Source organism: Callorhinus ursinus, unplaced genomic scaffold (assembly GCF_003265705.2).
Source record: "Callorhinus ursinus isolate GAN/ISIS: 27379988/994484 unplaced genomic scaffold, GSC_fseal_2.0 scaffold40, whole genome shotgun sequence".
In the NCBI taxonomy this organism is placed as follows: domain Eukaryota; kingdom Metazoa; phylum Chordata; class Mammalia; order Carnivora; family Otariidae; genus Callorhinus; species Callorhinus ursinus.
In genome coordinates this window covers 11847501-11861198 of record NW_027397102.1, presented here as the reverse complement: position 1 = coordinate 11861198, position 13698 = coordinate 11847501, and the positions used below count along the sequence as shown (strand labels likewise).

Below are 13698 nucleotides of genomic sequence, written 5' to 3'. Positions count from 1 at the left end.
AAGACAATGGCTAGAATGGAGAAATCAATTAATGGCAACATAGAGTCTCTAAGGGAAGAAATGAAAGCTGAATTGGCAGAACTTAAAAATGCTATCAATGAGATCCAATCTAATCTAGATAATCTAACAGCTAGGGTAAGTGACGCAGAAGAACGAATTAGTGACCTGGAAGACTTGCCAGGCCTTTCTGGCTTGTCAGGTCTCTGTGGATGGGTCTGACGTTATTCTGATGTTCTTCCCTCTGTATGTAGGGAATCTCTTACCCCTAACTGCCCTTAGGATGGTTTCCTTGGTTCTAAGATTTGCGAGTTTTACTATTATATGCCGGGGTGTTGGCCTGTTTTCCTTGATCTTGGGAGGGGTCCTCTCTGCCTCTAGGATGCGAATGTTTGTTTCATTCCCCACATTAGGGAAGTTCTCAGCTACGATTTGCTCAAATATATCTTCTAGGCCTCTTTCTCTCTCCACTCCCTCCGGGATTCCAGTAATTTTGACAGTGGAATCATTCATGGTGTCACTTATTTCTCTGATTCTATTTTCATGGTTTCTGAGTTGTTTTTCCCTGGCTTCCTCTTTTCCCTTTTTATCTGTTAAATTGTCTTCCAGGTCACTAATTCGTTCTTCTGCATCACTTACCCTAGCTGTTAGATTATCTAGATTAGATTGGATCTCATTGATAGCATTTTTAAGTTCTGCCAATTCAGCTTTCATTTCTTCCCTTAGAGACTCTATGTTACCATTAATTGATTTTTCCATTCTAGCCATTGTCTTCACAATTGCTAGCCTGAATTCCGTCTGCAACATCTTGGTTATATCTGCATGCATTTGTAAATCTGCTTCATAAATCGTAATCTCTGAGTCTTTTCTATTTTGGGGGTTCCTCCTCCTAGTCATTCTGTTGATGGGTGGTTGAGGGTATGTATAGAGTCCCAATCATTGACCAGAACCCAAGCAAGATATAGGTGTTTTCTAGGGACCTTAGGGTTGTTGGCCTCTTGTTCTCCCAGCCTGTCTTCTGGGGGAGAGGCCTGCCGCATTGTTACTCAGGCAACCCTGTTTGGGTAGAGTTGCCCTGCCCCCCTGTGGTGGGGGATGGGCTCAGTGGGAGCCAATCTTTGGCCCTTTTGTTCTCTGGCTTATTTCCCTGGTGGCTTTCTGCTGTTGTTCATCCTCTGATATCTGCCCGCAGATTCACGGCTCCCAGCTTCATACCTCGAAACCAACCACTTGCGATATTCTGTTTGTTGAGATCCAGATCTATTTTCTTACACCTCAGGCTGATTTTGTGGGTGCTCAGAGTGGTCTGGTAGATATGCAGCTCAATTCCGGGGACCAGTTGGAATAGGGTCCCCTACTCCTCCGCCATTTTTCTCCCCCCTTTTAACTGCAGTTCTAACAATTGTAGTTGTGTGGCTCTGAGCTAGTGACTTAATTTCTACATAGACAGTTCCAGTGTCTTCATCTGTAATATAATACCTTACCTCCTTCACAGGATTGCTGGAAAAATCCGTGAGAAAATAGTTGTAAAAACAGTTTTAAAAACAAAAACTTAAAAATGCTGTCAGTGGAAGGGGTGGAATTACTATTATATAAGGAAATGGAATTGTGGAAGCAGCAAATATAGAATAGGGGAGGCCTAGAGGTTGATCTGTGTTGCTTCCCTTTTTAACTCCCATGTTCTTTAATAATTAAAACAATTCCCAGATCTATGTGCCTGAATGTCCGTAGCTCTGTCTTTTGTCAGTGTTCTTGTACTTGCTTACAGAAGCCATTTCCCAGTAACAATGTAGTTTAGCATCATGTAGCTATGGGTGTTGCTGAATATTCAACCCTGAATTATAATTATGATATACAATGGAAAAGAAGATTGTTAGGATTTAATAAATAGGCTCTAATTAATAGGTTTAATAGCTTTCTCATAAAGCTCAACTTTCTTTATGTCTACCCATAATGTATTTCTTTCTGTTAGTAGCAATGAAGCAAAATGATGTTGCTTTAATATTAAATACTATGTAAAGCATGAGAAATCTCTTGTTAATTGTTTTAAAACTTTTTTTTCCTGTTGTTTTATTGGATGGTGTTAGTGGAGATAATTGTGTAACCATTTCCTTTCTGTGTCTGGAAAAACTTGGGTAGTATGCTAAGTAAGCTTTGTAAAACTTTAGAAAGATGAAAATCATGTTTTCTACAGTTTTAAGGTCAACATTTTACACAATTGTGAGCTATACCTCAGTATTGTGATTTTTGGGCTTTTTTATCTTTGAAAATAAAAATGTCCATTTGTGATTTTTACTATTTTAGGTGAAAATTGTAGGTCACTTAGTTGTCATGAAATTTTAGAGGGCTTTAGACATTATCAGTTTTTTTTAGATTTATTTATTTTAGAGAGAGCACACGTGTATGAATGGTGGGGAGGGGCAGAAGTGGAGGGAGACAAACCGACTTCCCTGCCAAACATGGAGCCAGATTTGCAGCTCCATCCCAGGACCCTGAGATCATGACCTGAGCCAAAATCAAGAGCTGGCTGCTTAACCGACTGAGCCACCCAGGCACCCTAGACATTAGTTTTATATTTGCTGTTTAGATACTATGAGTAGTCTTTTTCTAGTTCCACAAAGAGACTTTAGTTTTAAGGAAGTCTTTTCACCATATAAAATAGCATTCCCTGCCATTAGAGATAAACATCATCCTTCATCATAAACTACTTTTTCCTTTATTTGATGTACAGAGGCAGTTGTGACACAAAATTGGCAGAAAATGTTCCATTCCCCTTTTTTCTCATTTTTTTTTTCCTGTCAGGAAGTTCTCACTTTGTCCTTCAAATAAATTTTATCTATGGGGTTTTAAAAACAGAACCAGTAGCCTAGCTTTGTTATTCCCTGCAGAAACACTTTTAAAGAGAGTAGAAATAGTATTTTATACAGTGTTTTTTTTAAAATTTTTTATTCATTATTATAGGTTTCTCCTATTTTTCTTTTCTTTTTAAAATTAATTTCTTTTTTTTTTGATGTAGTGTTCCATGATTCATTGCGTATAACACCCAGTGCTCCATTCAATACCTGCCCTCTTTAATACCCATCACCAGGCTAACCCATCCCTCTACCGCCTTCCCCTCTAGAACCCTCAGTTTGTTTCTCAGAGAAATAGTATTTTATAAACTGAATTTGAATGTCAGAGTTCTGAAGCTGTATTTTTAAAGATAATATTTAAGAAAATATTTGGTGGACTTTATTTTTACTGTTTCATTGCAATAATATTCCTAGAGAGCATATTAGAATGTTACATTGATTTTTTTTCATTTTCTTTTTGCCATATTGATTTTGAAACCTAAAGTCTTTTGCTTTCTCTTTAAGGGATATTACAAACCATACTTAGAATATACAAATACCAAAATGAACTTAGTAAAAATCTGTGTTGGTCTTATAGTGAGTTTATTAATAATTATGTTACCATCTTTTGTCAGAAAGACCACAGTAATGAAAACCATATTTCACCTTTTTTATACATTGGATGAGATCACCAGATGCTAATGTCAAGAGCACATCAACAGGAAAAGTTGAAAATGTGAGCTGCATGGAAAAATACTAGAACCAGTTAGCTCTCAAAAAACATGACCAAGTATAGGGGAAAAAAAGATTTTGACTATGAACTGGCTTTAGGTCATTTAATAATGGAAAGAAGCAGCAAGATGGCTTTCTTTTAGATTATTTTAAGGTTTTTAATAATAGCAGAAAATACTGTGGAAATTGGCCCATCTTGGTCCGTGTTTGAAAACTCAGGGTATTTTTGTTTTTCTAACAATTTATTATAATTTTCAGACAGAAAAGTTGAAAAAATTGTACTGTGAGCATGTATCACTACCTAGATTCTACTCTTAACATTTTGCTGTATTTGCTTTATTACATAACTGCCCATGTATTCATTTTTCTTTCCATTTATTATTCCATCTTTTGTATATTTCAAAGTAAGTTGTACACAGTCAAGTACCTTCAGTCTGGAATGCTTCAGCATGCATAATATAACTAGAGTTCAATATTTATGGTTCTTTTTTGCAATGAAGTGCAAAGATCTTCTGTACCATTTAATAAGTTTTGGGAAATGCATACACTTGTGTAACTCAGAACTTTCTTGAGATAAAATATTGTCTTTGCTCTAGAAAGATTTCTCATGCCCCATCCAAGTCAAGTCCTGCCCTTAATCCCACCCTCAAAGGCAGTCACTCTTGGGATTTTTTTATGATAATTAATTTAATTTGTTCTAGAATGTCATATAGATGGAATCATTCCGAATATACTCTCTTTGGGTAAAAGCTTCTTTCACTTAGCTTTGAGATTCATCTGTGTTGTTACCAGTATTCATTTTCATTGGTGAATAGTATCCTATAGATATACCTCAGCTTATTTATCCATTCGCCTGTTGATGGATATTTGAATTCTGATCAGTTTGGAGCTATTAATTAATAAAGCCAATATGAAAAAGCTTGTACAAGTATTTTGTGAACACATACTTTCCTGGTTTGTAAATATCTAGGAATGGAATTACTGCATCATAGGGTAGATATATGTTTAGTTTTTTTCTGAAACAGTTTTCCAAAGGGTTTGTACCATTTTATACTCCCACCAAAATCTATGAGCATTCTGGCCATCCACACCAACACCTGGTATTGTCAGCCTTTTTAATTTTAACTGTTTTGCTGGTGGATGTGTAGTGGTATTTCATTATGTTCTTTTTTTTTTTAGAGATTTTATTTATTTGAGAGAGAGCTCCAGAGAAAAAGAGAGCAAGAACATAAGTGGGGGAGGGGCAGAGGGAGAAGCAGGCTCCCTGCTGAGCAGGGACCCCAGTGCGGGGCTCCCCAATGTAGGGCTTAATCCCAGGACTCCGGGATCATGACCCGAGCCGAAGGCAGACGCTTAACCGACTGAGCCACCTAGGCATCCCTCATTATGTTCATTTTTAATGCTTATTTTAATGTGTACTTATCTCCCATCCAAGTACTAACCTGGCCTGACCCTGCTTAGCTTCCGAGATCACACGAGACTGGGCATGTTCAGGGTGGTATGGCCATAGACTAATGTTTTCTTATCTAATGACTAATGATGTTGAGTACCTTTTTATGTGCTCATTAACCACATCTGTCTTCCTTTGTGAAATGTCTGTTCAAGCCCTTTGCCCATTTTAAAATTTGAATATTTGTCATATTATTAAGTTGAAAAAGATCTTTATATGTCCTGGATACCAGTCTTTTGTCAGATATGTTTTATGAATATTTTCTTCTAGTTTGTGGCTAGCCCATTCATTTTTTAAATGATGTATTTAGTGTAGAACTATTTCATTTTGATGAATCCCACTTTATCAGTAGTTTTATTGCTTTCTGTGTGTTATCTAAGAAACCTTTGTCTACTTGGTGTCAGATTTCTAATATATATTTATTACTTATAAATTAGTGTATCCAATAAATAAATTACTTCAATCGTAAAACTTTTACCCAATAGAGCTTCTTATTTATGACCTTAGCGTGGCTTAAAAGAAATGTAAATATCTTAACAAAAAATATAAAGACAGTTGTTTTTTTTAACACCCAGGATGTTTTCTACTTTTGTTGAGTATTATATTTAGAGAATGGGGAGGGATGGCGGAAATGTATTAATCTCAGGCAAGGGAAAAGAGGGTATAAATTTCTGTGAGAAAGACCACTAGTTCTAACACCCTTCTCTCTTCACTCCTCCCTCTTCTCTGTACTGGCTGTTGCCCACCTTCTCCTTCAACTCTTCTCTCTGACCCAAGGGATCATAGCTTCCAGGTCTCCTGATCCCAACATATTAGCAGGGGTGGCCATCTAGAATTGTTAATAGAGCTGAAATTTTATCTAAATTTTAAGACACATTAGAGATTCTGAATGGTTTATGAATTTGCACTGTCTCTGAGAGAACTATCAGATTATTATTTTTTAAAAAGCTTTTTTAAAAATATTTTGTTTGTCAGAGAGAGAGAGATAGAGAGCACAAGCAGGAAGAAGTTGAAGGCAGAGGGAGAAGCAGGCTCCCTGCTGAGCAAGGAGCCGATGTGGGACTGGATCCCAGGACCCTGGGATCATGACCTGAGCCAAAGACAGACGCTTAACCGACTGAGCCACCCAGGTGTCCCAAGAACTATCAGATTATAAGTAAAGCAGTGATCTGTATTAATAGACCTACTTTCACAGATACTCAACCATTTTCTCTATTAGAACAAAAACAGTGATTATTGGTAAAATACTTGAGCCTAAAGTCTGACTGTTCTGCAGGCCTATGTCAACATTTGATTGAGGAGAAATATATCAGAATATTGAGAGGATCTCCAGGAGCATTATGGATGAGTAATTTTGGATATTAAAGGTTTTAGTTTTCATCTCATTTTAAAAAGAGCTTTTATAGATTTTTATTTCATTAGAGAAAAATACAGAGAAGCAAAAATGAAAACAAAAAACAAAACCAAGAATCTACCCCACCCCAGAACCAGAATGGATGTTGTAGGTGTGACTGAGTGTACTTTGGGGCTCATCATACAAAGAATCAATAAACATGAAGAGTTTTGTAAGAAATGGGAAACCCCAGTACAGATATATAGTACAGAATTAGAGAATTCTGGTTTGCCACACATCTCCTACTTAAGGAAGTTAATCAGAAGTCCAATGTCTACAAGGTTTACCTGATCCTAATTAGGAGACCTCTGGGTTCTCTAAAACAGAATGATGATCTTCACAGGACTATGGAATGAAGAATAATAGTTCACTCAGTTATCAGCAGGAATATTGTCCTTGCTTTACTTATCAAAATTAATTGAATAGAGTAGCCATTTGTGTGTGTGGGTGTGTATGTTGGCATGGGTTATGGGTTTAGGGGTTTGGTGGTGGTGACAGTGTCTATATAATTGTCTATCTATGTATATATATAGTCTATACATATAATTGTCTATAAATAATTAAATATGTTTATAGAAAACTTAGCAGTTTTTTCATTGGCTTTACTTGAGATCTACCAAGGTTTTCTCTCCAGCCATTTTTTTTTAAACCAGGAGTCAAATTTTGTTCATATTCCCTGCTCAATGCCCATATCAAGCTGTTCACAATCACATGATCAGTGGCATTTGATCAGTGGAGAAAGCTCTGAGGAGGCCAGAGAGATTTTTTTTAACTCCTTGTACAATGGAAAGTTACCTTTGGGATCTGAGAGGCCAACGTTTATTTCAGCCTAGTATTTCCAACATCCCAGTTATGTTTTGAACTCTGAGGTAGCAATATTGAGATGATTTGAAGGGTCCAGGGTGGTTTGCTGATGGAGATCAGTGACTTAATTTTTATACCCTTTTCTTTACTCTTATTTTTTATTGTTACAGAAGAAGCTACTATGGAGGAAACTGGGCCAGTTTTAGCTTTTCAGGAATACTGTCCTGGCTAAAGGAATACCAGGTAAACTTCTTAGTTGATTTTTAATCTACTAGGTTGTATTTTGTATCACATAGTAACCCTACATTAAAGGAAACGCTAAGCTTCTGTAATATAGAATTGACTCCTCATTTTTATTTATTTAACAAAAATTATGCAGTCATTTTTTAAGTTAATGTTCTTCCGATGCTTTCAAAATATAGATACCGCTTTTTAAATATACATAGACATGTTGGTTGAAGAGTACATCATATATACTTGATACCATTTTCTCATTACATTCCCAAATATAAGGCAAGATTTTTTTCTCCAAAATAGTGTTTCAGAAAAAAAATTTCGGTCCTTATAAAATCTCACATATTACTAGTTGCTCTTTCAGTAGTACATTTTGAGGAAAAAAAACCCCAGCTATTCGGCGGGGAAATACATTAATTTGAAATGGTCTGAGTCATTGGTGGTTTTGCATATTTATAGAAGTCATCTGACAGAATTAGTAAAAAAAAACAAGGAAAAATTTAATGTAAATTTAGTAAGTTTTTTTCTAAGTTAGGATCTCACTACTACAACTATTGGATATCATTGTAAAGAAGTTTTTTAGAGGACATGTATGTCATAGTAATATGGAGAGTTATGTCATGGAGTTTACTCATTTTTATGACAGATGAAAAAAAACTGTCCTAATTTTATGTGAATGGTATATGTGGCTTGAAATGAACTTCCTACTGAGAGCATCATACATGGAATCAAAAACTGCTATATCTCAAAAGCGTTTAGACAGTTGGAAAAGGAGTATGATATATTCTGGAAAATTGTATTCAGTTAGCTAAAAATAATATAACTAAGACTTATTAAGTACTTACCGTATGCCAAACACCACAATAAGCATTGTAGTTGTACTGATTAATTTATGCACTTAAAAAAGTGCTTCTAGTGATGACAAAGACATTGATGTTGAAGATACAGTGAAGATTCAGTTTGAATAATACTGTTGCATGAAATAAGTGTGGAGAAACAAGTAATATTTGGAAAATAATATTGCATGTAATACAAACTGTATAAATCAAGAAAGTAAATGTTACTAGTAGACATTTAGCTATTTTATGTGTGTGCCTTAAATATTCGTATATTTGTGTTGATCATTATTCCTAGGAAGTATGTGTAAGGGTTATCTTATTTAGTATATTTAGCATATTTAGTACTTCCATGAGAAAATTTAGTCTAGATGCTCACAAAAGAACAAAAATACCTCAGTTGTCTGAATGGAAAATTCTGGTGAGTGAGGATAATTTTTTAAAATAAATTTTGATACTAGGTTAGATTTATTAAAATAAAAATATTTTTGTAGATGTTTCTTTTATTTTAGTGCTGCTTCTACTCCAGCACCTTCTTTCTACCATATCCTTTTCCCCTTCACTCTTTGTGTGCTGATCCACAGTCTTTTCTTCAGGTTGGTAACCCCATGTCTACACATTCAGAGTTCCTGTATTTCACCTCCTTTTCTACCTATGTTGGGATGTTTAACACTATCTAATAATTACACTTAATAATAACAATGTCTGCCCTACTTTTCTTCAGTTTAAAATGTTAAATTCAGGAGAAAAAGGCCTTTTTATTTATTTGTTTGTTTATTTTTAAAGATTCTACCCATTTTTGACAGAGAGGTACAAGCAGGGGAAGCAGCAGGCAGAGGGAGCGGGAGAAGCAGGCTTCCCGCTGAGCAGGGAGCCTGATGTGGGACTCGTTCCCAGAACCCTGGGATCATGACCTGAGCCGAAGGCAGACGCTTAACCATCTGAGCCACCCAGGTGCCCCAAAAAGGCCTTTTTAAAGATTTATTTAAAAGAGAGAGAGTGCATGAGCTGAGGGAGGGGCAGAGAGAGAGAGAGGGGGGAAGCAGACTCCCTGCTGGGCACAGAGCCTGACCTGGAGCTTCATCCCAGGACCCTGAAAAAATGACCTGAGCCAAAACCAAGAGTTCGATGCTTAACTGACTGGGCCACCCAGGGGCCCTGAGAAAAAAAGCCTTTTAAAATAATTATCGTCCTACTTTATGAAATCTGTAAGTTTAGAAATTTCATGAGGTGAATTTACTTAAAACGAAGAATATTGTAGTTATATTTCACTACTAGTTCTTTGAGAATATATATTCAAAAATTTTTTTCTCTGAGAAATAGGTACCAAATAGTTTAAAATTTTAAGCAAATTAAAAATTGATCCTTGACATTTGGAAAAAGCATATCTTGACATTTCCAAAAATCCCCTGTATTCAGATATTGCTATGCATATAACTTATCTCCATAAAATGTAATTAGGAATTATTAAAAATTTTGAAGGGCCACTTTCAACCCTTATAAGTTTACATACGTTATCATACATTATTGTTTTTATTGTCTTTCTGAATATATTCAGAGGTTGATTATTATACAGTCCTTAGTTATAGTGGGCTGAATACTTTTCAAAAATACTTTTACATAAAATCAGAATTTGACATGGCTAGTGACTAACCTTCAAGGACCTAAAAGTAAGTAGAATGAAGTAATTGGGGGCCTGCTTTTGGACAACAAAATGCAAAAACTTTATTAATAACAAGTAATATGTATACCAGACACACTTGATTTTCAGCAGATAGAAGATTAGTTATCCTAGTTCTTAAGTAATGTCAAAACAGGCACATCCAATGACTGCATCAGAATGTCAGATATCCTGATAGAAAACTGTCAACCAGAGCTAACATTTGATAGGATAGGTTTTTACACAATTTTCTTCTCTTTGAAGATGGTGCACTATGCTAGAGTCACTTCAGAATTTTGATGGAATCAGAGGCAAAGTATTAATTGAGAAAGGTATACATTTTCACAAAAAAGTAGAGGTTCAGATTGTGCAATTAACATTTCTCATGTGTATTTTGTTTAGGAAAATAGTGATGTTGTGAATGAAAGCCCAGCATGGCAAGAGCAGATTCTTGAAAATGAAGAAGCCATTGTTCTTAGCAGGAAGGACAAAACCATTCAACATGTGGAAGTGTTTTGTTATGCCAGGTATGAAAAGTATTTATTTAGGATAAACTGAGTTAATGACTTCTTATTCACATCTATTCAGAAGAAGCCAACATGTAACGTTGGTTGCTAAACGTCAATTGATAAGATGGTTTGCCTTTTTTAAAATATAACTTTCAGTTTTTTCTGCTTAGATGATAATGATGATAATAACATGCCACATTAATGACTTGATTCTTACAACCATCCTGTGCTAGGATAGAGGAGGTAGTACTAGTTGCAGTTTTTATAGAATCCTCAGTATAGAGATTAATTTGTTGAAGGGAAAAATGGCTTGAAAAATGTCCAAACCACAGGTAGCCTAGATAGTTGTGGAGCCCAAGATCAAAACCCAGCATTATTTAATTCTGCTCCAGTGTTCTTCTAACTCTTCTTAGATAATATTCAGTCTAGCAAAATGGAAAATTATAATTTTGAAATAAAAACAATTGGCCATAATATTTGGGGACATATTTTCGAAATCAGGAGAGAATATTGGGAAGTAGTATTTTAAGTGTCTCTTTCTAAGTGAGAAAATTCATTTAAGTTTTTGTTTTCCAGTTAACATACACTATTATATTAGTTTCAGGTATACATTATAGTGATTCAACAATTCCATACATAGGTCACCAGGTGCTCATCACAGGTGCACTCCTTAATCCCTATGACCTATTTTACCCATTCCCCCATCTACCTCTCCTGTGGTAACAGTTTGTTTCTTGGTTTGCTTCTCTATTTTTTCCCTTTGCTCATATGTTTCTTAAATTCCACATGAATGAAATCATATGTTATTTGTCTTTTTCTCACTGACTTAATTTGGTAAGCATTTTACTCTTTAGCTCCATCCATGTCATTGAAAATGACAAGATTTCATTCTTTTTTATGGCTGAATAATATTCTTTGTGTATATATACCACATCTTCTTTAGCCATTCATCAATTGGTGGACACATGGGCTGCTTCCATATATTGACTGTTGTAAATAATGCTACTATAAGCATAGGGGTGCATGGTCTTTTTTTTTTTTTTAAAGATTTATTTATTTGAGAGAGCGAGAATGAGAGAGAGTACATGAGAGTGGGGAGAGTTAGAGGGAGAAGCAGGCTCCTCACTAAGCAGGGAGCCTGATGCGGGACTTGATCCCGGGACTCCAGGATCATGACCTGAGCTGAAGGCAGTCGCTTAACCAACTGAGCCACCCAGGCGCCCCAGGGGTACATGGTCTTTTAATAACTGTTTTTGTATTCTTTGGGTAAACTACCTGTAGTGGGATTGCTGGATCCTAGGGGAGTTCTATTTTTAACTTTTAGAGGAACTGTCTTACTGTTTTCCACAGTGGCTGCACCAGTTTGCATTCTCATCAACACTGCAACAGGGTTCCTTTTTCTCCACATCCTCACTAACACCTGTTGTTTCTTGTGTTGTTGATTTTAGCCATTCTGACAAATGTGAGGTGATAATCTCATTGTAGTTTTGATTTGCATTTCCCTGATAAGTGATAATGAGCATCTTCTCATGTGTCTGTTGGCCGTGTGGATATCTTCTTTGGAGAAATGTCTATTCATGTCTTCTACACATTTTTAATTGGATTATTTTTTGGGGGGTGTTGAGTTTTATAACTTCTTTATATGCTTGGGTTACTAACCCTTTATCATATATATCATTTGCAAATATCTTCTCCTATTCTGTGGGTTGCCTTTTTAAGTTTTGTTGATTGCTTCCTTCACTGTGCAGAAGCTTTTTATTTTGATGTAGCCTCAATAGTTTATTTTTCCTTTTGTTGCCTTGCCAGGGGACCTATCTAGAAAAAAGTTGCTGTGGCAGATGTCAGAGAAGTTAATGCCTGTGGTCTCTTCTAGGATTTTTACAGTTTAGGTCTCACATTTAGGTCTTTAGTCCATTTTGAGTTTATTTTTGTGTATGGTATAATAAAGTGGTCCAGTTTCATTCTTTTGCATATTGCTGTCCAGTTTCCCCAACACCATTTGTTGAAGAGACTTTTTCTATTGGCTGTTCTTTCCTGCTTTGTCGAGGATTAATTAGCCCTATAGTTGTGGGTCCATTTCTCAGTTTTCTGTTCTGTCCTATTGAATTATGTGTCTATTTTTGTGCCAGTATTATACTGTCTTGATCACTACAACTTTGTAATATAACTTGAGGTCTGGAATTGTGATGCCTCCAGTGTTGCTTTTCTTTTTCAAGATTGTTTTTTGCTATTTGGGGTCTTTTGTGGTTCCATACAAATTTTAGGATTGTTCGTTCTTGTTCTGTGAAAAATGCTGTTATTATTTTGATAAGGATTGCATGAACTGTGTAGATTGCTTTGGGTAATATAGACATTTTAACAACATTTGTTCTTCCAGTCCATGAGCATGGAATGTTTTTCCATTTCTTTGTGTCATCTTCATTTTCTTTCATCAGTGTTGTATAGTTTTCAGAGTTCAGATCTTTTGCCTCTTTGGTTAGGTTTATTCCTAGTTATCTTATTGTTTTTGGAGCATTTGTAAATGGGATTGATTCCTTGATAGCTCTTTCTGCCGTGTCATTGTTGTACAGAAAGGCAACAGATTTCTGTACGTTGATTTTTGTATACTGCGACTTTACTGAATTTGCATATCAGTTCTAGCAATTTTTTAGTGCAGTCTTTCATGTTTTCTGTATAGAGAATCATGGCGTCTGCAAATAGCGAAAGTTTGACTTCCTCTTTGTGCTGATTTGGATGCCTTTATTTTTTTGTGTTGTCTGATTGCTGATGCTAGGACTTCTAGTACTATGTTGAACAGTGGTGAGAGTGGACATCCCTGTCTTGTTCCTGACTATAGAGGAAAAGCTTTCACTTTTTCTCCATTGAGGATGATATTAGGTGTGGGTTTTTCATATATGGCCTTTATTTTGTTGAGGTATGTTCCCTCTATCTCTACTTTGTTGAGAGTTTTTATCATGAATGGATGTTGTACTTTGTCAAGTGCTTTTTCTGCATCTATTGAAATAATCATATGGTTTTTATTTCTGATATTGATCTGTATCATATTGATTGTACAGATGCTTTTAGAGGAACTGTCTTACTGTTTTCCACAGTGGCTGCACCAGTTTGCATTCTCATCAACACTGCAACAGGGTTCCTTTTTCTCCACATCCTCACTAACACCTGTTGTTTCTTGTGTTGTTGATTTTAGCCATTCTGACAAATGTGAGGTGATAATCTCATTGTAGTTTTGATTTGCATTTCCCTGATAAG

General features: G+C 35.8%; 1 protein-coding gene across 5 annotated transcripts in view; it reads left to right on the top strand.

The window, feature by feature from the left end:
• The window catches only part of CHM (CHM Rab escort protein), a 208851-nt gene that overhangs the window by 49992 nt on the left and 145161 nt on the right, over positions 1 to 13698 (top strand). For all 5 annotated transcript variants that reach the window (XR_012374805.1, XM_025878809.2, XM_025878733.2 and 2 more), the window contains exons 3-4: positions 7378 to 7450; positions 10340 to 10464. Coding sequence is in view for 4 of the 5 variants with exons in the window: in XM_025878809.2 (XP_025734594.1) it covers positions 7378 to 7450; positions 10340 to 10464 (198 nt within the window). In the remaining variant the exon portion in view is untranslated. The remainder of the gene's footprint in view (positions 1 to 7377; positions 7451 to 10339; positions 10465 to 13698) is intronic.